This window comes from Oncorhynchus kisutch, linkage group LG30, assembly GCF_002021735.2.
Source record: "Oncorhynchus kisutch isolate 150728-3 linkage group LG30, Okis_V2, whole genome shotgun sequence".
Lineage (NCBI taxonomy): Eukaryota > Metazoa > Chordata > Actinopteri > Salmoniformes > Salmonidae > Oncorhynchus > Oncorhynchus kisutch.
The window spans coordinates 18,402,162-18,427,605 of NC_034203.2; the positions used below are offsets into that span (position 1 = coordinate 18,402,162).

Genomic DNA, 25,444 nt, shown 5'->3' on the forward strand with positions numbered 1-25,444 from the left:
AGCCGTGTATATTTTCCCTCAAGCCGATACCACGATGGCCCTCAAGGAACTACACTGGACTTTATGCAAAGACTTTATGCCGCTTTATTGTAGCTGGGGATTTTAACCAAGCAAATTTGTGGAGAGTGCTACCGAAGTTCTATCAACACATTGACTGTAGTACCTGCTCTGAAAAAACACTTGACCACTGCTACTCCCCCTTTTGAGATGCCTACAAGGCCCTCCCCCGCCCTCTCTTCGGAAAATCAGATGACGACTCCATTTTGCTCCTCCCTTCCTATAGGCAGAAACTCAAACAGGAAGTACTCGTGCTAAGGTCTATTTAACACTGGTCTGACCAATCGGAATGCATTTTAATCACGCAGATATGTTCTGGGTAGCCTCTGAGAATAACTTTGACGTATACATGGACAAGGTGACTGAGTTCATCAGGAAGTGTATGGGGATGTTGTTCCCAATGTGACTATAAAAACCTATCCAAATCAGAAACCGTGGATAGATGGCAGCATTCGCGCAAAACTGAAAGTGTGAACCACCGCATTTAACCATGGCAAGGTGACTGGGAATATGATTGATACAAACAGTATAATGATTTTCTCCGTAAGGCAATCAATCAGGCAAAACGTCAGTATAGAGACAAAGTAGAGTCGCAAATCAACGGCTCAGACACGAGACGTATGTAGTAGGGTCTACAGACAATCACGGATTACAAAGGGGAAACCATCCACGTCACGGACACCGACGTCATGCTCTTTTTCACCCTGAGGATAACACACTGCCACTGACGCAGCCCGCTCCCAAGGACTGTGGGCTCTCGTTCTCCATGGCAGATGTGAGTAAGACATTTAAGCGTTAACCTTCAAGGCTGTCGGCCCATCCCTAGCTGCGTCCTCAGAGCATGCGCGGACCAGCTGGTTGGAGTGTTTACACATATATTCAATCTCTCCCTATCCCAGTCTGCTGTCCCCACTTGCTTCAAGATGTCAACCATTGTTCCTGTACCCAAGAGAGCAAAGGTAACTGAACTAAATGACTATTTCCCCGTAGCACTCACTTCTGGCATCATGAAGTGCGTTGAGAGGCAAGTTAAGGATCATATCACCTCTACCTTACCTGACACTCTAGACCCAATTTGCTTACCGCCCCAATAGATCCACAGACGATGCAATCACCATTGCACTGCCCTATCCCATCTGGAGGAATACCTATGTAAGAATGCTGTTCCTTGACTATAGCTCAGCCTTCAACACCATAGTACCCTCCAAGCTCATCATTAAGCTCGGGGCCCTGGGCCTGAACCCTGCCCCGTGTAACTGGGTCTTGGACTTCATGACGGGCCGCCCCCAGGCAGTGAAGGTAGGAAACAACTCCACTTTGCTGATCCTCAACACTGGGGCCCCACAAAGATGTGTGCTCAGCCCCCTCCTGTAGTCCCTGTTCACCCATGACAGCGTGGCCATGCACGCCTCCAAATCAATAATCAAGTTTGCAGACGACACAACAGTAGTAGGCCTGATTACCAACAATGACGAGACAGCCTACAGGGAGGAGGTGAAGGCTCTGGAAAATAACCTCTCAACATCAACAAAACAAAGGAGCTGATAGTGGACTTTAGGAAACAGCAGAGGGAGCACGTCCCTATCCACATCGACGGGACCGAAGCGGAGAAGTTCCTCAGCGTACACATCGCTAACAATCAGAAATGGTCCACCCATACATACAGTTTGTTGAAGGCGCAACAGCCCCTCTTCAACCTCAAGAGGCTGAAGAAATTTGGCTTGTCACCTAAAACCCTCACAAACTTTTACAGATTGAGAGCACAATTGAGAGCATCCTGTTGGGCTGTATCATCGCCTGGAACGGCAATTGCATCGGCAGCAACCTGCAGGGCTCTCCAGAGGGTGGTGCGGTAAGCCCAACGCCTCCACCGGGGGCACACTGCCTGCCCTCAAGGACACCTACGGCACCCGATGTCACAGGAAGGCCAAAAGGATCATCAAGGACATCAACCGCTCGCGCCACAGCCTGTACACCCTCTTATCATCCAGAAGGTGAGGTCAGTACAGGTGCATCAAAGCTTGGACCAAGAGATTGAAAAACAGCTTCTATCTCAAGGCCATCAGACTGTTAAATAGCCAACACAAGCCGGCTACCACCCGGTTACTCAACCCTGCACCTTTGAGGCTACAGCCCTATATACATAGACATGAAATCACTGGCCATGTTAGTAATGGAACACTAGTCACTTTAATAATGTTTACATAATGCTTTACTCATCTCATATGTATATATTGTATTATATTCTACTGTATTTTAGTCCAATGCCACCCCGACATGGCTCATCCAAATATTTATATATTTCTTCAATTCCATTAATTTACTTTTAGATTTGTGTGTATTGTTGTGAATTGTTAGATACTACTGCAATGTTGGAGCTAGGAACCCAAGAATATCTCTACACTCGCAATAACATCTGCTAAATACAGTACCAACCAAAAGTTTGAACACCTACTCATTCAAGTGTTTTTCTTTTCTTTTTACTATTTTCTACATTGTAGAATAATAGTGAAGACATCAAACTATGAAATAACACATATGGAATCATGTAGTAACCAAAAAAGTGTTAAACAAATCAAAATATATTTGAGATTCTTCAAAGTAGCCAACCTTTGCCTTGACAGCTTTGCACACTCTTGGCATTCTCTAAACCAGCTTCATGAGGTAGTCACCTGGAATGCATTTAAATTAACAGGTGTGCCTTGTTAAAAGATAATTTGTGGAATTTCTTTCCTTAAGGCGTTTGAGAAAATCAGTTGTGTTGTGACAAGGTAGGGGTGGTATACAGAAGATCACATTATTTGGTAAAAGACCAATCGGTTTGACAACATCCGGTGAAATGGCAGAGCGCCAAATTCAAATTGAATTACTATAAATATTAAACTTTCATGAAATCACACATGCAATGCACCAAATGAAAGCTACACTTGTTGTTAATCGAGCGGCAGTGTCAGATTTCAAAAAGGCTTTACGGCGAAAGCAAACTGCTATTATCTGAGGACAGCACCCCATCAAACAAAGACAGGCAATCAAAATTCAACCCGCCAGGCGTGACACAAAACTCAGAATTAAAGATCTAATTCATGCCTTACCTTTGAGCTTCTTCTGTTGGCACTCCAATATATCCCATAAACATCACAAATGGTCCTTTTGTTCGATTAATTCCGTCGTTATATATCCAAAATGTCAATTTATTTGGCGCGTTTGATCCAGAATAACACCGGTTCCAACTTGCGCTACATGACTAGAAAATCTCTCATAAATTACCTTTTGTTTCGTTATACAACTTTAGGTATTTTTTTAACAGAAATAATCAATACACTTTAAGACGGGATAAACTGTGTTCAATACCGGACGAAAACAAAGAAAGCATGTTCCAAGTCGTGCGCACAAAATTATTAGAGTGCACCTGGAGTGACACAGGAAAATAACAGGGCTACTTCTTAATTTCTCTAAAGAAAAACATCAACCAATTTCTAAAGACTGTTGACATCTAGTGGAAGCTATAGGAACTGCAAGCATATTTATATTAAAACGGCCTTGCCATAAAAAACCAATGGAAAACAGATTGACCTCAATGTTTTCCCTGGATGGATTGTGCACAGAGTTTCGCCTGCCAAATCAGTTCTGTTATACTCAGACTTTATTCAAACAGTTTTCGAAACGTTAGACTGTCTTCTATCCAAATCTACCAATTATATGCATATCTGTGAAAATAGCTGAAATAAATCATTCTCTAAACTATTATTTGGACATTTCACATTCCTATAATGAAGTGGTGATCCTAAAACAGGGAATTTCTACTAGGATTAAATATCAGGAATAAGGACAAACTGAGTTTTTAAATGTATTTGGCTAAGGTGTAAATAAACTTCTGACTTCAACTGTATTTTCATCAATGTGTCAAGAGATGTAGTATTAAAACACTTGAGTCTCTCCCTTGATCCTGGTCCTGGCAGTGTTGTGCAGACTCAGGACAACTGAGCTTTGGAGAAATACGTAGATTTAAAGAGGAGTCCGTAATTTGCCTTCTAATGATCATGATCTTTTCTTCAAATTAGTAAATTAATTTATCACTGCTGAAGTGAAAGCCATCCTCCTCTTGGGGAATGCTGCTTTTTAGGTAGCTTTGCGACAGTATCAAAAATAAATTTGGGATTGTTCTTATTTTCCTCAATTAAGTTGGAAAAATAGGATGATCGAGCAGCAGTGAGGGCTCTTCGATACTGGACGGTACTGTCTTTCCAAGCTAGTCGGAAGTCTTCCAGTTTGGTGTCTTGCCATTTCCGTTCCAATTTTCTGGAAGCTTGCTTCAGGGCTCGGGTATTTTCTGTATATGGAGCTAGTTTCTTATGACAAATGTTTTTAGGGGTGCGACAGCATCTAGGGTATTATGCAAGGTTAAACGTCCTTGGGTAGGTGGAGGGAGTCTGGAAGTGCATCTAGGAATCTTTGGGTTGTCTGAGAATTTATAGCACAGCTGTTGATGATCCTTGGTTGGGGTCTGAGCAGATTATTTGTTGCAATTGCAAACGTAATAAAAAGGTGGCCCGATAGTCCAGGATTATGAGGAAAACATTAAGATCCACATTATTTAGTCCACGGGACAAAACTAGGTATGGCTTTGGCAGTGAGTAGGTCAGAGACATGTTGGACTAAACCCACTGAGTTGATGATGGCTCCAAAAGCATTTTGGAGTTGGTCTGGACTTTTCCATGTGAATATTAAAGTCAACAAAAATGTGAATATTATCTGCCATGACTACAAGATCCGATATGAATTCAGGGAACTCCGTGAGGAACGCTGTATACGACCCAGGAGGCCTGTAAACAGTAGCTATAAAAAGTGATTGAGTAGGCTGCATAGATTTCATGACTAGTAGCTCAAAAGACGAAAATGCAGTCATTTTAAATTTGCTATCGTAAATGTTAGCAACACCTCCACCTTTGCGGGATGCGCGGGGGATATGGTCACTAGTGTAACCAGGAGGAGAGGCCTCATTTACCACAGTAAACTCATCAGGCTTAAGCCATGTTTCAGTCAGGCCATTCACATCAAGATTATGATCAGTCATTAGTTCATTGACTTTAACTGCCTTGGAAGTGAAGGATCTAGCCCTATTTTGAGATGTGAGATATCACATCTCTTTCAATAATGACAGGAATGGAGGGGGTCTTTATTCCAGTGAGATTGCTAAGGCGAACACTGCCATGTTTAGTTTTGCCCAACCTAAATAGAGGCACAGCCACGGTCTCAATGGGGATAGCTGAGCTGACTACACTGACTGTGCTAGTGGCAGACTCCACTAAGCTGACAGGCTGGCTAACAGCCTGCACCCTGGCCTGCACCCTATCTCATTAATTCAAGTAACAGACACATCTCAACATCAACTGTTCAGAGGAGGCTGCTTGAATCAGGCATTCATGGTTGAATTTCTGCAAAGAAACCACTACTAAAGGACACCAATAAAACGACTTGCTTTGGCCAAGAAACACGAGCAATGGACATTGAACCTGTCATCCAGGCAAAGAGAGGCTACTTTGAAGAGTTTAAAATAGATTTTGATTTGTTTAATACTTTTATGTGTTATTTCATAGTTTTGATGTCTTCACTATTATTCTACAATGTAGAGAATAGTCAAAATAAAGAAAAATCATTGAATGAGTAGGTGTGTCCAAACTTTTGACTGGTACTGTATGTGTACGTGACCAATAAAATTGCATTAGATTTATTTGGGAATTTGTTCCATTCTTCTCTGCAGATCCTCTCAAGGTTTGTCAGGTTAAATGGGGAACATTGCTGCACAGCAATTTTCAGGTCTCTCCAGAGATGTTCGGTCGTGTTCGAGTCCGGGACATTCCGAGACTTGTCCCGAAGCCACTCCTGCAATGTCTTGGCTGTGCACTTAGAGTTGTTGTCCTGTTGGAAGGTGAACCTTTGCTCCAATCTGAGGTCCTGAGCTCTCTGGAGCAGGTTTTCATCAATGATCTCTGGACTTTGCTCTGTTCATCTTTCCCTCGATCCTGACTAGTCTCCCAGTCCCTGTTGCTGAAAAACATCCCCACCGCATGATGCTGACACCACCATGCTTCACCGTAGGGATGGTGCCAGGTTTCCTCCAGACGTGACGCTTGGTAATTCAAGCCAAATAGTTCAATCTTGGTTTCTTCACACCAGAGACTATTGTTTCTCATGGTCTGAGAGTCTTTTTTTTGTCTTGTGCATTTTACTGAGGAGTGACTTACATCTGGTCACTCTACCATAAAGGCCTGATTGGTGGAGTGCTGCAGAGATGGTTGTCCTTCTGGAAGATTATCCCATCTCCACAGAGGAACTCTAGAGCTCTGTCAGAGTGACCATCAGGTTCTTGGTCACCTCCCTGACCAAGGCCCTTCTCCCCCGATTCCTCAGTTTGGATGGGCGGCCAGCTCTAGGAAGAGTTGGTGTTTCCGAACTTCTTCCATTTAAGAATGATGGCGGCCACTTCATTCTTGCGGACCCACAGTCCTGTATCTGAGGTCTATGGACAATTATTTCTTGGCTTGGTTTTTCCTCTGACATGCACTGTCAACTGTGGGACCTTATCTAGACAGCTGTGTGCCTTTCCAAAGTATTTCTAATCAATTGAATTTACCACAGCTGGACTCCAAGTTGTAGAAACATCTCAAGGATGATCAATGGAAACAGGATACATCTGAGCTGAATTTTGAGTGTCATAGCAAAGGGTCTGAATACTTATGTAAAATGTATTTTTGTTTTTACTTTTAATACATTTGGAAAAGTGTTTTTCGAAAGCACTGTATATATTGCACCTGTAGGAGAGATGTTTTTGTTAGTGGAGACGGAGAATGACAGGACATCCTCTGTGACTCTGAATTGTTTTGTTGCATGCCATGAAAACATTTTGATTGGATTAGGATCTTTATGTAACGTGGTTGATTTTTGTTTTATCAGATCCATGTGATTACTGCTAGCATAGACTTATTGTTGTGTTTGGTACTTCTTGCAGCAGTTCATTTGCCACAACTTGGTAGAAAAATATGAATAGGTTTAAGCCCTTGGAGTTTCTCATCATGTTTTCTTTAACTTTATTAAATTGATTTTATCTAGTGAGGTATATTAGTGAAGAGCTATGGTTCTTTCCAAAGTATAATTCCATCCATTCATTAGGCATAACCCTTGTTCGCTGTCAGATCTAGTCTATATTTAACTACATCTACATCCACTAAGACATTTAGTTTATGAAATACTAACTATGGAGTCTCCCGATTTAGCTAATTTAAATGCATCTTCAGACTTCAGTGTAATAACCCATTGCCATTGGAACATTGCAGTAAAAAAAGGCTTTACCTTTTTATGTTTATGAAAATGACTCCGCATCATTAGTATGTGCTAATGAATATTGATTGGATGCTGTTGTCATTTAGATTGAACATGGAGGAGCGGCTTGGATCCCTGATTCTGGCCACGGACATCAGCAGGCAGAATAACTATTTGTCAGAGTTCAGGACACACTTGGACAAGAGAGACCTCTGCCTCACTAACGGAAGACATCGGCACTTTATCCTTCAGGTGAGCAATGTGTGCCAAATAACAAAAAGAGCATTCATAACTGTATTATTCATCACCCTTTTCCACTGTTGTGGCATTGAGATCATCTCAGAGGCAATGAAGTGTTGCTAAAAGTGAATCGTCCACGCGGTTGAGGCTGATGGAGGAAAGGGAGCGAGCGAGACAGACTGAGCGATATGTTGTCCTTTTCCTAAGTCTCCGCTCTGTTTTCCCCATTGACCCTGTAAAGATAGCTCTGAAGTGTGCGGACATCTGCAACCCCTGCCGACCGTGGAAACTCAGCAAACTGTGGAGCGAGAAAGTGACAGAGGAGTTCTTCCATCAAGGTACTATATCATGAAACCCTGTACTGGGCTAATCACCTTTAATATTAATCCAGGTGTTTATTAAGAGTGCACCTATGTGTGACAGTATGGTTTATATAATGAGTATTAACCAATCCTTCTTTTCATCAGGTGACATTGAGAGGAAACATCATCTTGAAGTTACCCCACTCTGTGACAGGCAATCCAACTCAGTTGCCAATATACAGATTGGTAAAGTTACCCCTCTTAATCTAAGTCCACTATAAGCATATGATTAATTTAGATTTGATTATGATTTGGTTTCCTGTCCAGGGGGTGTACGTCAAGCTGACTCACGCTACAGAAACAATAGATCTTCCTGCCCTCTGGGCCATTCTGGCTTGGACAAGGCTATGTACTGTACTTGTAATGATTTAAAAATGTGTCCTACTTAATATTTGTACATTTGCTTGTGGTTGGGTTTTTCTCCTCCTGACTTGAGCAGCATTTTGTGATTTATTAGTCAGAACTTGCTCTGAATGAGAGATGTCTCCTTCCCCTGCAGGCTTTATGACGTACGTGGTGGAGCCTCTATTTGTGGAATGGTCACGCTTCTCCGACACACGGCTGTCCCAGACCATGATGGGCCACCTGAGCCTGAACAAGCAAGGCTGGAAGGAGGGTAGAGACAAGCAGGAGGCTAACACTAGTAGGGCCTCAGAGGAACAGAGGACTTCTGCTGCCAAGGACTCAAACTCCAAAGAATTACCTCAGGGAAGTAAACGGTCATGACTCGCCAAGAGAGTGAAGTGTCAGGAAGCGAAGAGAATCTCCTCACAGGACAAAAACTACATTACCCATCACTCCCCGCACCACAGCACCTCAGCCACATGCTCCCCATCTAGGTTAACCACTGTTTTTGTTTTTCACATAATTTAACTTAATTTATTGCATTTGGACCCTTTACTTTAACAACATAGAGCAATACATAGATACCTCATGTTGCTTCTGCTGTATTTTCTTTCCATATTTTATTTATTTTTACTGTAGTTCTGCTCTGACATCCCTAATTTGACATGCCACCATTTGAATAGAGACCTGAAGGGAATTATTTAAAAAATACCCTTCTGATTATAGTGCCATCTGCAAACAATTTGTTTTAATGTTTTTAAAGTGAGGAAACCTTGTATTCAGAGAGAGGTTCATGTTGAGTGATTGAGACAAGCGTCTGTGGGTTTCTCTATTTCAGACTTAGTAATACTTCCTCGTACAATAAATCATGTGGAGAGCCCACTTCGCTGCTTCCTCTTTACAAGCATTTACTTTGTGTTGTATTTTACAAATTTAACATTGGTTCTGTAAAAAAAAAAAAAAGTACATACTGTATGTGAATAACCACTCACATGAAATAGTTGTCCTGTACACACTGAACAAACATCTGATTGCAGATCAACACACCAAATGCCCTGAAACGACTGTTTTGGTCCATTTGTTGCTACTTGCACTGTGAACTATAACATGTCTTATGACCCAAGACTCAGCTCAGCTCAGAGACTAATTGTGTGAAAAAAAAGTATATTGGATGTGGTATGAAATCAATTTCTTTCTTTACCTGTATGGTGTTGGGGATTTAACCATAGTCTGATGTTTTGTTAGGGGGGGAAAGGGGGCATGCGTGTGGCCTTAACCATAGAAATAGAATATAGATTATATTTCTATGACCTTAACATTCTTTCAACACTTGAATAACCACTCTTCCATATTAGTAACGGATGACCAGAGTTACGTGTGTTGAAGGTATAAACAGCATGACTACTTATTAAGAGAAATTGGGAGGTCTGCCTCTGGTAGAGCTGCGCCATGACATACAATGTTATTTTAGAGAGTTGAAGCCCTTTCTAAAATGCAAACAGGCAACATTTAAGACTGGCAACGGATGCCTTTTAAGCTATGCACAAAACTAAGTGACCAAACCAGTTGTTTTTTAATAAGGTGGATCATGTATTCTCAATGCATTGTTCGACTGTTTGCCTCTGTGGAAGGAAATTACTAGGCATTATTAGATTGGTCAGTGACTCAGTCAACATGAAACATTCCATATTTAATTTATTTTTGGTATTGTTTTTTAAAATTCTATACACAAGGCACGATCGTGTCTCTGGTTGGACGTTCAGTACATTGAATGAAAACCGGTGCTTTTCATTATGGCAAAAAAAAATGTATTTTCTGGTAACTGAAAGACTGTTTGATATAACTGTTTACCATTTTGATGTAAGTCGTTTTTGGCTAGAAACTTGCGTGGCAAACTATTTTGTGAAAAGCTTTGCCAAATTGATATTTTGATACTTGCCAGTTGCAGTTACATTTTCATTAAAACAACTTGTCACACGTGCTTGCTTTCTTTTCCTCTCTTTTAAGCAGTCTCAGTCGTTCTTTACAGTTCTACAAATAATGTTATTCTCTGTGGTGTTTTGCAAATTCGAGAAAATATTTATTTAATGTATTATTAAAGCTGTTGGGAAGTATTCATTAGGCCAATTCTGTTACAAAACGTTTCTTAAACTAAATCAAACGGAACTAAATCAGGAGGGACCTAGACATAATTAAATGTTAGTAATTTAATAGGATATCTATGGGACCTACCTGAATTTGTCCAAAAGAAACTCGTTATAGTTGAGAACGTTTTGCAACTATTTGGACTAATGATTACATCACAGATAACTATGCTTTCTCTCTGATCTGTGTTTTGTTTAAAAATATCACTTTGTAGAGGTCTGACATTAATACAGATCTAGGATCAGTGCATTGAGGATCCGTGTTACAATATAAACCGTAAAACTGATCTTAAATCAGCATGCCGGGGCATCATCTGACATCACGCACCAGGTCTAAGAACAATGCAGCTGAATGGCTTGTGAAGTGGGCATGTCGCCCCCAACGTCCAATCGGAGACGTTTATATTGCAGAGTGGCCGCTTGGAACAGTCCTGTCCAGTTTGTCGGTAACTGAATACCACATTTTGTAATGTAATACTAACAGAAAATAAAAGCGTCTAGCTACATTTGTGTTATTTTACCCGTTGGATTTTGTTCATGCTGTCTTTCTTGGACGCGGTGTGCACATTGTGCAGATCTGAAGAGGCATTTATTTGAAGGTAAACGGCTGTGTTGCTAGCTAACGTTAGCTACATACTGTGTTTACAGTATAGTATTGAACTTACTATTGAGCTAGCTAATACATTTAATAGCAAAAGTTGATGACTTGTTTCTGAATGTCATCCCCTCCATATCTCCTCTCTCCCTGTCGATTGTCTTGTATGGGTCTGTAAGAGGCATCATGAGTAGGGAGCTAGACGCTTTGGCTGTGGTGAACCAGTTGAGGGATCTTTCTGCAGATCCTATGAACAGAAGAGCTATTGTTCAAGACCAAGGTTGCTTACCGGGACTCATCCTTTTTCTGGACCATCCCAATCCCCAGGTTGTCTACTCAGCACTCCTGGTAAGCCCCCCTGTAGTGGATGCATTGCATTCTAAAAGTCAATGCACCTGGTTACTGAAGTGACTGGGCTGCTTTGAAGTCTGTGTACTAGCTACTTACACCCAACAACAAATAAATGGTTGTTGGGTGTCTAATCGTAATCTTAATTCAAATACCATGCTCCTTAACCTTGTAAGTGAGGATGTCATTTTGCTGTTGGTGAATGTATTCTCTTGTGTTTCTTGTGTCCCCTTCAGGCTGTTCGCTACCTCGCAGAATGTCGTCAAAACAGGGAGAAAATGAAGGGAGAGCTGGGGATGATGTTAAGTCTTCAGAATGTCATGCAAAAGTGAGTATTTGACCCTTGCGAAAGCCCAGATCATGATTGTGCAGTCTCACTCATCTTGTCTGTTGATATCTTTGTCAAATAGAACATATTTGGTATTCTTTGCAACTGTTCTTTGCAAAAATCCAACTGGTTCTAAACTCATTTCAAACACTACATAGCTCATCTTCTTAGACCCAGTTGGGTTGCTACCGTGTTGTCATGTGGTGTTGCTACCATGCTGTGTTGTCATGTGTTGCTGCCATGCTATGTTATCGTCTTGGGTCTCTCTTTATGTAGTGTTGTGGTGTCACTCTTGTCGTGATGTGTTTTGTTCTATATATATATATATTTTTAATCCCGACCCTGCAGGAGGCCTTTTGCTTCCGTCATTATAAATAAGAATTTGTTCTTAACTGAATTGCCTAGTTAAATAAATAATAAGTAGAGAAACAAACATTCTGAGCCAGAGCTAGAAGGTATTTTTGTAAGTGCTGCAAAACTGTATTTGTAATTTAATTGGGTCTCACAATTCAGTTCCTGTACATTAATACTGTTGAGACTAAAGATTTTAATCTAAAAATCTACCCCCCCCCCCCCCCCCCCTTAGGACAACCACCCCAGGAGAGACTAAGATGCTGGCCTCAGAAATCTATGAACTCCTCCAGGCTTCTAACAGTGTGGATACAGACAAGCCTGAGGAGGGGCCCTCTTGCAGACGCAAGGACCAGTTCTTCCTGGGATCCACCAACAAGCGGGCCAAAACAGTGGTCCTCCACATACATGGCTTGGATGACTCTGTGAGTGCCCCAATACTGACCAATAAGTGTATCAATAAGGAGACGGGACACTGTCATGTTAGCTCCAGTAACATATTTACTAAGATAAAACCGGATATGTTACACAGAGCATTATGGGTTCTGTAATACATCATGCGTCAATAAGTAGCTATTAGCTCAGGTGACAGTTCTTGTAGTCCACTATAAAAGAGGTACAGTGAGTTTATACAGTTATTCCCATTAATCTCCTCCAGAGCCGGAGGAGCCTTTGTGAAGAGTCCTTATTGAAGATCCGAGGTGTCATCAGCTTTACATTCCAGATGGGCATTAAGCGGTGCATCGTCAGAATCCGCTCAGACCTGAAGGCAGAGGTGAGTCGCATCCTGTCTGTCCTATTAGGCAACCGCATGTTCTAGGGAGGCAATGGAGGCCAGAGGCGAGTCTGTTTACTCTCGGCAACCCAGAACCAAAATCTCGCAGCTACTCTATTAGGTTCTGGGGGGAGAGGTATGAAGGCACATCACTGCATTCTGTATCAGGAAGTAGGCTCACCCTCCTTGAAGTAACGTAGATAGATGCATTGCACTCTTTTGTTTATAAAGCCCTTCTGCATGAACTTCCGCCGTACCTTACTTCATTGTTAACTTATAGACGTACGAGATACCAGAACCAGTCTCAGGGATGGCTAACTCTGGAGATCCCTTCGAACTCCACTGAGTTAGGTAAATCTGCTTTTAGATTTTTTGCACCTTACTTATGGAAAAATCTTCAAGGCTCTCTAAAATTGGATGAGTTGGTGCTTCTAGGGCAATTCAACAAGACTGATGGAGGACCTTTTTACTGAAGAATGTATGTTTTCTATGATTGTGTTTTGCGTTTAGTGTATTAATGTATATATTGATGTGCACAGGGTATATAGATGTTTTGATGTGTATACAGGGCTCATCTGAGAAACAGACCTTGGTCTCAGCATGACTCCCTGTCGAAATAAAGGTTCTATAAAAAATACATAAACCTTGAGTGAGTGGCAGAACCAGAATGGATCCCCTTTGGTAGGTCAACCCAACTCTCTCTGCAAGTCTTGGGCAGGTGTCTGGGCCAAAAGTCCCCTTCTGGAAGATGCCAGGTGTAGGTTCACACCCGCAAAGTCTTGATTTGTCCAAATGATATATCCAGAAGTTGCTCCTCGTTAAACGCCTGTCCACGAGCACCCTCAGCGTGCTCGGAAACCTGACGCATCCGGTTTTCAGGGGAAATGAAAGATAGCCTGTGATGTGCCTTCTGCTTTTGGACCTGAACCAGTATTTCTGCGTTAACAAGGCGACACTCCAGAACCTCCCCCGACAGTTATTTTTCTCTCGCCAGGACCAGTAAGAAGTCAACTTTGCTGATGCGTTTCTTTTACGCCTGCTTCGTTAGATTAGTCTACGAGAGATTAAGGTGGCAGACAACCTGCTGTTCTGTTAGAACATTCTGGAGAGGGTATGGACGAGTGAATAATGGCTGATGTGTTGTTGGTATTCATTTAAACCTCTGCTTCCTCTGTAGGCTCTGGGTTCTGCCATCGCCTCAACTGAAGTAATGAAAGCTCAACAGGTGGTCAGGGGAGAGGATGGAGAAGAGGTTTGTATTTCTGAATGAACTCCCAGTGTTTTGTTTCTGTTGTCTTAACAACAGCCTTGGTTGAATCAATGTTTTATATACTTTCTGTTGCAATTGATTTCCCTGAGAAGATCTGTTTTGGTCTACAAATATTATCAAGGAATTATCTTATCTCAAGGATAAAGCTTACAGAAAGGAGTTGGGTAACTAATTCGAATCTAAATTCAAATACCATGCTCCTTGACCTTGTATGCAGGAATGTCATCTACCTTATGCTGCACATTGAATTGAACACTTCCTTTTGCTGTTCAGGTAATCATCCCATTCCCAGAGGATGGTTCGGTAGCAGTGGAGCAGAATGTGGCTCTTCCAGACTACCTTCCAGAGGAGGAGAGCCCGTCCCATGAGCCAGACAAGGCTGTGACCTGTGTGGGCACAGGGCAGGATGGAGCAAGCTGGCTAGGCACTGCAGCTAACTTCCTGTCCCGCTCGTTCTACTGGTGACACTCCCAGACCACCCACACCTCTTCAGATACTACAGATACAGAATCAGGCTCCCAGCTGCCAAAGAGCTGGACTGCCAAAGGCAATGTGTAACAACAAACTATTCCAATGCGTGTACAGTACACACATGCACCCACAATCTCACACCCACCTTGCACCATACAGAATCACCAAGCCATTAAGGGAGAGGACTGGCTTCCAGAATTGATTCTTATTTCTTATCTTTAGGGTTCTGATTGAGAGCTAGACTATTCTTTTCATGTAAATGTTTTGAAAACCAAATTGTCTTGTTGTGAAGAGCATTATTGTGGCAGCATTACGACTTGATCCATCAGAAAGGGTCCAAACGTTACCACAAAAATAATTTCCTGTAGTTAGAGCACTTTTTTTTAAGGATCTGAAAGCGTGTTTGCATTAAGGGTCTTTTTCTCCCTACCTTTTTATCTGACTTTTTAGACCAAGAACTGACCCATCCTCCCCTTTTTTAGCAATGGGTGTTCCAGAATATGCAGTAATCAACGTGTGTTCAGTTATCGTGCCTTTCGTTTCATTCTGTTTACATGTAGACCCTTGTGACTGACTGTCAGCATTAGATCTGAAATGTATTCTGCCTGTAAGGCTCCCTGCTTTGATATATTCCAAAGGATACTGATGTAGACACTGGATAAACTCCAATCTAGGTACTCTTCAATTCCAATGCCTACTGAAATTATTAATGGAATCTGTCATGAGTTATGAGAAATGTTTACAGGACTGGGTGGCTGGTTGAGACCGTTTTCTCTCCAGAAACAGCATGGAGATTTTACAGTCTGACCACTGTGGTATTCTCTAACAACGTGGTGTCATGCATTATTAGCTTGTTTTATGTTAAGTATTACTCATTCGAAGGACAATATTAGAATATCTTTCCTAAGGAAGAGCATTGTTCCTCTTTTAGGGACAGCCTCTGCCATTTCCCCAATGTCTTGCATGATTTAGCACCGTTAAAAAGAATACAAGGCTGAATGTAATCTCTCATGGACAGACTACATAAACATAAATGGTTAAGCATCTGACCAAATTACATGAGATTTAAGTTCTGGTTTAACCAAGATTAGGCTAAGCCTAACATTAATCATCTCTGAATATATGTTGATGGAAACAAACATGGTTAGATTTCAGTGGAGATGGATTGGCCAGCAGTGTCCTTAACCTGTCGTTAAAGGGAGCTCAAGTGGATGCTGCCATAGTGTAGGGTTGTCTGTAAGTATAGAATTCTGAATATTTTGGTTCAGTCTATATAGTGGATCAATTGCCCAGCATCTGAAATAGCTATGCTATCAGTGCATGTTAGTGTATGAATGGGAAATGTTTATTATTATGAGTTCAAAGTAAATCTCAGCATAAGAAGTATTCAGTTTGGACCACCTATTTTACAGGTAACAACCTCTCAGTGGGAGAACTTTCAAAAGAGGTTACCTTTTGAAAGTGTTTCTTGAAAGTCAATATCTGTCTGTGGAGGGGGAGGAGGGGGGGGGAATCCTTGTATAGAATTGTCAAGCAATGTCCTGTTGTCCACTCATGTATTTGTGTTGTTTCATCCTGTAAAGAGTCCCATCTCGTACAATCACACCTGACTAGATTGTGTTCATCATGCCAGGGCAGCATACTCTATAGTTCACACTCATCAATACTGTGCATTGGTTGCCAATGAAGTCATTCACAAAGAAATATGTAAATATATTTGTCTTGTCATTGATATGCTTTTAGTTCAGAAACCATTATTAGGTAAACTATCATGATTTAAGTCAGCCTTTTGTTTGTCATCTTTATTTGACTCAGGTGACATTTCTATCACATAATCCATGTATTTTAAATTAACCCCCAAACATTAAATATTTCCTTTCCCTCCTGACTATTAATGGGTAATTCCACTACTTTTCAACCTCATTTTCATTATCTCCAGCACAGTACCAGTGTCTACCGGCAATAAAATACCCTCCCTCTGGCTACAAACTCATTGCAGATTTTGAAAATCACTTAAAATAATAAATAAAACCTTTTTATCCTGCACTGTGATGTCACAAAGAAGCATTTTATAGGACCTTATCTTTTTAACCACAGATAATAGAAACACTGTTTTCAGACATGTAGACACTGGTATGGTGCTGGAGATAATGAATGAGGTTGAAAAGTGAATTGCTCTTTTAACATTACAACCTATTTATGCTGGAGTTGTTTCTTTCCACCAATACAGAATGAACACCTATCGCACAGGAATGTTATGTACAGTATGTATGTGCATCACAGGTATGTTTGCTGCCTGTCAGTTCTGTCTGTAGGGTTGTGGGCCATTGTGTTTTTGATGTGAGTTATGATTCCTAAGAGTTACATCAAATAATATTAAAAAACAATGTTATTATATGAAATATGTCATTGTTCATTTTATTGACACTGATGGGATAGGGTACTGCCTCAAATGGAGGACATGACCGTTTATTCAACAAAATAAACGATGAAAGATGTTGACCATGTTTGGTTTCAATGAATGAAATGTCCCTTTTATTGACAACTGGTGTCCTTCTCTGATAAGTGTCTATCACTTTAATTTAGTGTTAGTGTTCTGTATAGTAGATAACTAATGCTCTTATCGGTATCGAAAGAGAGTCAAACCAACTGACTTGGCTTCCCTCTAATGTACTGTACAGTATAATTCACTTGTGATTGCATTCCCATAAAAGTGGAGAGAAACAGAATGTTGGTCCCCTGGGACATTACTAAAGGGCCTTGTCTTAGAGCTCCTTCCCATAATGCATGTTCTTCTTGCTATTATTTGGGACCCAATAGGCTTGGCAAATGTCCAACCTCCCACATCTGAAACTAGAGGGGCCCTGCAGAGGAGAACAGAACTGAGGATTATGCTATTGTCTGTCTTGGCCAAGGGCCTCATTTATAGGTTTAGACTACAGCTCTCGCCACTGACTTGCTGCAATCCCAGCGCTCATGGAAGCTGCTCAACTGGAAGACAAACATGTTTCAACTTGCACTTCCAGACAGCTATGTCCACACAACAAGTCTTGATGTTGTTGGGTTGGTAGTTTATTGAAGTAGATGTGAAACAGTTGCAAGACAGACAGAAAAGAGCAATGCCGTCGTCGTGTTGGCAGACTGTAAGTGACAGACAATCCCAATGAAAATGCAGAGGAAGCAAAGTCCCATGTGACAGCATCAATGGGATTCCCTTTGGGAATCTGCCTGCTGTCGTCCCCATAGCGACCCTTTTATTCACATTGCAACAATGGCAAACGATTCAGCAGCACACTCCGTGCATACTGTAAGAACAATCAAAAAGGAAGCCTCTGCTTTTTACCCTTGTATTCAGGACCTTACCTCTTCGTCTGAAATACAATGAAATAGACATAAGGTGTCAGTGTTGCATCACCACTGCAGTTTGCCACCAAGCCGCTTGAGGTGAATGAACTGAGAAATGCTTGATCATATAGACTGTGCCTATATATATATTCTCTTTTATTTTGTAATGTTAATACATTTTGTTTTAAAAGTCATCCAAAATTATCCATCAATAACAGTAGAATATAATACTTCAGTTAATCTTGTGATGTTACAGTAAAAAGAGCAGAAAGAAACATGCAGAGCCATGATATCTTAAAAGGTGGCAATTTACCCCCTGACAATAGCTATTCCCATACAATACAATATGTTGTGTGCATGAATGCTGTTATGTATTAAGCTTCCTTAGTACCCTCTATTCGTAGTTACTAGAGGATAAGACTTTTGTCATCAGAGGGGCATAAGAGAGACCTGTGCCAAGACCTACTGAAAGCTGTTACCTAGCAACACAGAAACTACCACAGGGGGGTTTTAGGGACAAGAGGGAGGTGGCATGAGAGAGGCCACAGGACGTTGATATAGCTATGCTAAATAGAATAGTACTTACCGTGAGTGCGTGCAACATTATTTTGAATGAGAACACCATTATTGGTATTAACTCTCAGAGCCTGTCTGAACTTGCTGTGGGTGGAACAAGCAAATGATAATGGCCATACTGAAATCTCAATAGAGGCTGTAGATGATTTGTTGCTGTCACAGCAAGTGTGTCCTTCAAGAGGGGCTAGAGTATGGGGAGCACATAGCTCAGAGTATCTAAATAATGCAATATATGAGAGGGGATGGAGTAGCCTAAAATTTGAAATATTTATGTTTTAGCAATGCTATGAATGCAATCATAGCCCTGACCTGTACTTCCTTAAATTACCTTGTTTTTCCCCTTTCCCTGTTTGGTGGTATGCAATCAATCAAGATCAATTAACCAAAATGTTGAATCATTAAAGTCATTATCATTAGTTGAGGTAATTAGGTAATTATCGCTATTTGGAAAATGAATGGCTCATTAGCTTTGCTGTATATTTAATCTCCTGCGCTCCAGATTTGTTGTGATAAACCGTTTTTCAGAGTATTACATCTTTCCCCCCGAAGTTGATTCTTTACAACAACCATTTAGATCTGAGTGATAAGATCAACATGTGATCCTGTATCTGAACGTCAAGAGAGACAAAACGTCCAAATACTGAACACCGGCCTCTATTGTGTTGGGCAGATTAATCCAAATTTACATACAGGTCTTTTTTTGTAGCTTGTCTGTTGGACGCTAATGTTGTAAACTGAGGATCATGACACATTGAAGGTCATTCATGCCTGGTTTCATCTTGAGGGGAGCCTATGTAGAAGAAGCAGAGAGAACAGACCAATGAAGTCCCAACCCATATGGCACTCCTCCCACAACCAGCTGGGCTCGCCATGTGTGGCGGCAACACACTGCAACATGCATGGAACGCACGCACGCACGCACACACACACACACACACACAAACGATTACCATTCAGGTCTTGCAGAGTGTGTTTATTTAGTCATTACTGTGTCTGAACCAAAGACAGTCAATAGGCTATAGAGAGAGTGTGGACTCTGCTGAGGTGACTACAGTAAGTGTGTGTTAATGGACTATAGTACCATGCCATCATCCAGGCAGTTCATAGTTAACAGATTGGTTTTGGCTTACTTAGAATAGCCTTAGTGAAGCTGATGCTTCATTTCACCCAGAGTACAATGGAATGCAAATATTTGCAGATGGTACTGTAAAACTGTGCATTAAATTGCATCACTTGTATACATTTACATTTTGTTCCAAGAGCTAGCCACCCCCCATGGCCATTTTACTAGAGGCCAGAATCTTTATACCTCTCAACCTCATCAATTTGGCCATAAGTGTCATTGGACCTGAGCCAAGCCAAGATGTAGTTTTGGGTGGGAGTCATTCGAAAGCAGTTATTGTCAGTGATGGCCAGCTGTTTTCTAACAGCCTGTGACTGACTAATAGAGGTGTAAAGGTTTTTTTGACACTATTCCAGGATTTCTGTATCTTTCCGTGGCCATTGTCAACATGTTTCACATTCCAGATAACAACTTTTATTTATACAGGGTGGGTCACCATTAAGACCAGGGTCTAACTTACAACATGAACTTACACAATAACATGTAATACAACTAAATGTTTAAAAAAAACAATGTCAATACAACAATATGAATCAAAACAAACACAGCTCTCACATCACCTCTCTATTTATTATTTATTTTGATTTAACTAGGCAAGTCAGTTAAGAACCAATTCTTATTTACAATGACAGGCAGCAGCTACTCTTCCTGGGGTCCAGCAACATTAAGGCAGTTGACTGACTTAACTCATAAAATCTCAAATGAATTAAGACCAAAAAATAATTCTAATCACACAAAAGGCTAACGCATATAGAACTGGAATGAAAAAGGCCAACGTTAAATATGAACATCTTGGCCTTTTCACTCACGAACACATTCCAACACAATGTCTAGGACATGATGACCAGAGCGTTCTCCTATTGTGAAGGTATACACTGAGTGTACAAATCATTAAGAACACCTTCCTCACGTCAAGAACACCTTCCTTCAAAACATTAAGAACACCCTCCCTCCACAGGGATGCTGGCCCATGTTGACTCCAAAGCTTCCCACAGTTGTGCCAAGTTGGCTGGATGCCCTTTGGGTGGTGGACCATTCTTGATACACAAGGGAAACTGTTGAGTGTGAAAAACCCAGCAGTGTTGCAGTTCTTGACACAAACCTACTACCATACCCCGTTAATTTATCAAATGTCTCAAGGCTTTAAAAAATCATCTTTATCCTATCTCCTCCCCTTCATCTACACTGAGTGAAGTGGATTTAACAAGTGAAATCAATAAGGGATCATAGCTTTCAGCTGGATTCCCCTGGTCAGTCTATGTCATGGAAAGAGCAGGTTTTCATAATGTTTTGTACACTCAGTGTACATCTGTAGGTAGTAGTAAACAAGTCACAATCATTTAAAATGATTTGAAACTCACATTAAATAAACAACAGATTAAATATTCAGTACATCCAGGCCTTGGGAGAAATGCAAAGCAAACAACAACGTTGATTATAGCGATGTGTGAATCATCTTTCATGGCAGAACCCATGCCAGCTAGGAGGCCTGTCTGTCTGTGTATGTAGGAGGAGGAACAGCTTGGGTGTACAGAGGAGTGAGGCTCCTAAGGGGTATGGTTGTACACTCTAAAGACTCAAAATAAGCGAGTGTGTGTGCGTGTGTGTGCCCACCACCATCTGGCTCCGTGCATGTGGTCCGACTGGAGGCCAGAGCCCAATCTGTACCATCATGACTCTCCAGAGATGCCGGCTGCCATGCAATTATTGTGACAGATGGCAACGCTGCTGCTTGCGGCCTCACCAAGGAGACCAAATTCACCTTCATTAAACTCTGACTGGCATCATGGGTCCTTGGCCCCTTTCAAAATATGACTTTTTTTCTTCTTGTAGAAGGAATCGTGGATGAGATGTGTGATCTACGGAAGCCCGTTCCTGCCCCCCCCCCCGAAAAAAAGAATAATCTGAAAACGGGTTATGAGTATGGTGGTGTATTGCTGATTATTATTTTATTACAAGATAAGATCACATTATTACAAAACATTTTAAACATTTGGTATAACAAAATAATCCATTACCTCGTTATTATGAGAAAGATCACGTTCATAATGAGAAAGTTGTTATTATTATTACTAAATAATCCGTTATGATGAGAAATATATTTCATTACGATGAAACGTTAGCAAAGGCTGCTTGGCAAGCTTTGCTTCCTCTCATGCACAGGTTGACATTATGGCCAGTCTGCTTGAGTTGATCAACTTTAATTTTCTCCTCGGTTTAAGGCATTGGGAGATATTAGTGTCATTGAGCAATATAAATGGTCTTTATACGTACATTGCAGAGAATTCTGTGTTCTTTAAGGCTCTACATACGAAAAAAATGAATCAAAGACCTCCTTGACATAGGGTTATTCCTTATTGATCAATTGGGCTGACATGGGAAGCTTCATGGATACAAACTAATGCATCTTCAATGCATCCAAGCGGGTTTTTGGTGACCCAAAACACAGTCAGTTGTCTACTTCATAAAATTCTAGACCCCCATGGAGTGGGATCGAGATTAGCTAGCTAGCTACCTTACCTTCACAACCAATAGGACTTGTAATTTCACCTTTGGAAGGTCCATTAAAACAATTAACTAGCATGGTTATGCAATTTCTTTTTTTGTCCTTTTACCCCTTTTTCTTGGTATCCAATTGGTAGTCACAGTCTTGTCCCATCGCTGCAACTCCCCTATGGACTCGGGAGAGGAGAAGGTCGAGAGCCACGTGTCCTCCGAAACACAACCCTGCCAAGCCGCACTGCTTCTTGACACACTGCTCGCTTAACCCAGAAGCCGGCCGAACCAATGTGTCGGAGGAAACACCGTCCAGCTGGCGACCGGCCAATTCCCCCCGCTTGGTGGTGGGGAGGTGTGTGTGTGTGTGGGGAGGGGGGGGGGATCCCTCCTCCAACCAAATCTCGCTTTGGGTCCCCAAAAAGCTAGAGCTGGCCCTTTGTGTGTGTCTGTCCGCCAGCCTGTCTTTCTTGGAGTTCCAGATGTGGCTGGAGGAATAGTGGTGGCCGCTGGTTGGCAACTTTAATACTGGAGCGCATGTAGGAGCTCATGGTCGTGAAATTAATCTATACAGTTAATACAAGTATCCTATATTAGATACTACTACAATGATAGCTAGCTAGTACATATGGATTTACAGTACTAATAATATTTTATTAATATACAGGGTCCAATTTGACCCAAGACAACAATCCAGACTAAGCATCTGCAAAAGGTAAGATCATAATGAATACTACAATACTATTATATAGACAGAGTGGACCTGATCCTAGATCAGCACTCCTACTCTGATGGCAAATGACCAATCCCCCTCATCCTTTCTGTAACTTCAGATTGACCCATTGGTCTATGATTAGTAGATGTGGGTGATTGGACGTACATATTTGGGACTAGCCTAGCAACATAAGCTCTTCTAAACTATTGGCAAGGATTTATTTGACATCCAATCACCATGAGAGATGCTTTATTCTGTATTCAACACTTCTATTGCAGGAGCGGTGAGCACCTATCAGATCCCTCTGCTCTCCTTCACCTCTTGGGGCAGCCTTTGGGGCAACCATTGCTGAGGCCAGGAAGAAGTCTGCCAGCCTATCACATTCACTGTCTTCAAATTCCCTGTCATAGATGAGCCAAGGCGCAGCGTGCATGTAATTCCACATCTTTAATAAAGTGAAACCTTCACGAAAAAACAGGTAAACAGAAACCGACCATGACGCAACCGTGGCGCACACAAACACTCACAGAAAATAAATAATTACCCACAACATTAGGTGGGGAAAAGGCTGCCTAAGTATGATTCCCAATCAGAGACAACGATAGACAGCTGTCTCTGATTGGGAACCACACTCGGCCAAAAACAAAGAAATTGAAAACATAGAATGCCCACCCAAATCACACACTGACCTAACCAAATAGAGAAATAAAACAGCTCTCTGAGGTCAGGGCGTGACATAGCCAAAGTAGAGGCCAAGTAATGCTCTACTGACCAAGGTAGACTATGCTTTAAAGGGATACTTTAAACTAATTGAACTACTTCCCCAGAGTCAGATGAAGTTGTGGATGCATTTTTATGTCTCGGTGTTAAGTATGAAGAAAGTTAGAGGTAGTTTCGCTAGCCAATGCTAACTAATGTTAGCCTCCAGTTAGCAATTGCGCTAGTTAGCAATTGCGCTAGCTAGCAACTTCCTTCAAACTGCAGGCAGAGACATAAAAATGGTATCCATGAGTTCATCTGACTCTGGGGAAGTAGATAAAGGGCCTCATTGCCAAAATCCCAAAGTATCCCTTTAAGTAGCAACTGACGTGGCACCCTAGGTGAGTGGGCTCCCATGCGTGGTCTCCCTAGGTGCATGGTCTCCCATCTCATTCATAGTGACCTCAGCTGGACCCCATCGCATAACCTCTTGGTCAAGCCAGGTGAATCAAGAGCTTCACCAGAGACGGAAGATGAAGCGAGACATACCACTCCCTCATTTTTTCTGTTTCAGTGGATGTCAATGAACTAAGTAGACCAGACCCAGCTGATATCACATTGGGTGTCTATGGGAGATCCACCCTCTTAAGTAGACAATGGTAAACGGCCTGAGTGTACTATCCTTGACTTCACCCCGACCTAGTCGGAAACTCTGAAATTCCACCCTCAGTGTTTCCCTTAAAGATAGAGGAAGCTCACCTGCTTGCGTTACCCATCCAGTATTGTTACATCATATTTGCTCGAGTCAATACTTTTTAAAGATACATCTTACTACACAATGGTGACAATCCTACATTCAATGCATATGAAATGTTTGTGTGAAGTATAATGTAAATAGGTAATTGATTTGTCATGCCTAATCGGAACATTTAAACCATCACAAGTTATGTTAACGATATACCCTTACTGTACACATGGGGACCTGTGATGGAGAAATTGTCCTAAAGGTTACAGTAATTATTGTCCTAGAAAAAGCACCTGTGGTCAAGAAACAGGTTATAATTTGTATGTTTCATAAAATATATACCCTGAGAACACCTTCCTAATATTGAGTTGCAACCCAACCTTTTGCTTTCAGAACAACATCAATTCATCTTAGCATGGACTCTACATGAGACACTGGCTCATGTAGACACCAATGCCTCCCATAGTTTTGTCAAGTTGGCTGGATATCCTTTGGGAGGTGGATCATTCTTGATGCACACGGGAAACTGTTGAGTGTGAAAAACCCAGCAGTGTTGCAGTTCTTGACACAAACCTTGACACAGTTCTTGACACAAACCTAAGCATGAAAAACAGTACACAATCCGAGAAATTGTCAAGGCTTAAAAATCCTTCTTTAACCTGTGTCCGCCCCTTCATCTACACTGATTGAAGTAGATTTAACAAGTGACATCAATAAGGGATCATAGCTTTCACCTGGATTCACCTGGTCAGTCTGTCATGGAAAGAGCCGGTGTCCTTAATGTTTTGTACACTCAGTGTAAGTTTCTCTTTAAGTTACAAGATTAAAATCACTGTCACCTTTTGTTTGTTTGTGAGCCAGCACCAACAGTTATCAATCAATAATACATACCCGCATGGTAGTCTCTAGAACAGCGTTTCCCAAACTTAATCCTGGGGACTCCAATGAGTGCACATTTAGTTTTTGCCCAAGCACTACACAGCTGATTCAAATGATCAACTCATCATTAAGCTTGAATTATTTGAATCAGCTGTGTAGTGCTAGAGCAAAAACAAAAACGAGCACCTTCTGGGGTCCCCAGGACCGAATTTGGGAAAGGCTGCTCTAGACAGACAGGTTGACTCCCACAATTAACCAAT

The 25,444-nt window shown here is 41.5% G+C and overlaps 2 protein-coding genes across 10 annotated transcripts in view; both read left to right on the forward strand.

The window, feature by feature from the left end:
- The window catches only part of LOC109875280 (high affinity cAMP-specific 3',5'-cyclic phosphodiesterase 7A), a 45,102-nt gene extending 34,797 nt beyond the window's left edge, over positions 1–10,305 (forward strand). For 7 of the 8 annotated variants that reach the window (XM_020467572.2, XM_020467573.2, XM_031809911.1 and 4 more), the window contains exons 10-13: positions 7,485–7,629; positions 7,859–7,955; positions 8,085–8,165; positions 8,479–10,301. In XM_020467572.2, the coding sequence (XP_020323161.1) occupies positions 7,485–7,629; positions 7,859–7,955; positions 8,085–8,165; positions 8,479–8,705 (550 nt within the window). In that variant the 3' untranslated portion in view covers positions 8,706–10,301. Of the gene's footprint in view, positions 1–7,484; positions 7,630–7,858; positions 7,956–8,084; positions 8,166–8,478 lie in introns of all 8 variants that reach the window. The other variant, XM_020467571.2, reaches the window with a different exon arrangement.
- A 504-nt stretch (positions 10,306–10,809) lies between these two features.
- On the forward strand, positions 10,810–17,108 carry LOC109875281 (armadillo repeat-containing protein 1). Of its 2 annotated transcripts, XM_020467578.2 has the most exons (7): positions 10,810–11,067; positions 11,243–11,411; positions 11,648–11,739; positions 12,326–12,515; positions 12,749–12,865; positions 14,043–14,117; positions 14,409–17,108. In XM_020467578.2, exons 2-7 carry the CDS (start codon positions 11,250–11,252, stop codon positions 14,598–14,600), a joined length of 828 nt encoding a protein of 275 aa, XP_020323167.1. In that variant the 5' UTR covers positions 10,810–11,067; positions 11,243–11,249; the 3' UTR covers positions 14,601–17,108. The 2 variants fall into 2 exon arrangements, with proteins under 2 accessions (XP_020323167.1, XP_020323168.1); XM_020467579.2 differs by having other exon boundaries at positions 10,873–11,411.
- Positions 17,109–25,444: the final 8,336 nt, after the last annotated feature.

Coding starts and splice junctions, on each gene's coding strand:
- LOC109875281 (XM_020467578.2), top strand. CDS start 11,250: ATGAGTAGGGAGCTAGACGCTTTGGCTGTGGTGAACCAGTTGAGGGAT. Junction 11,740..12,325: donor CTTCAGAATGTCATGCAAAA/GTGAGTATTTGA, acceptor CCCCCCCCTTAG/GACAACCACCCCAGGAGAGA. Junction 12,866..14,042: donor GCTCAGACCTGAAGGCAGAG/GTGAGTCGCATC, acceptor CTTCCTCTGTAG/GCTCTGGGTTCTGCCATCGC.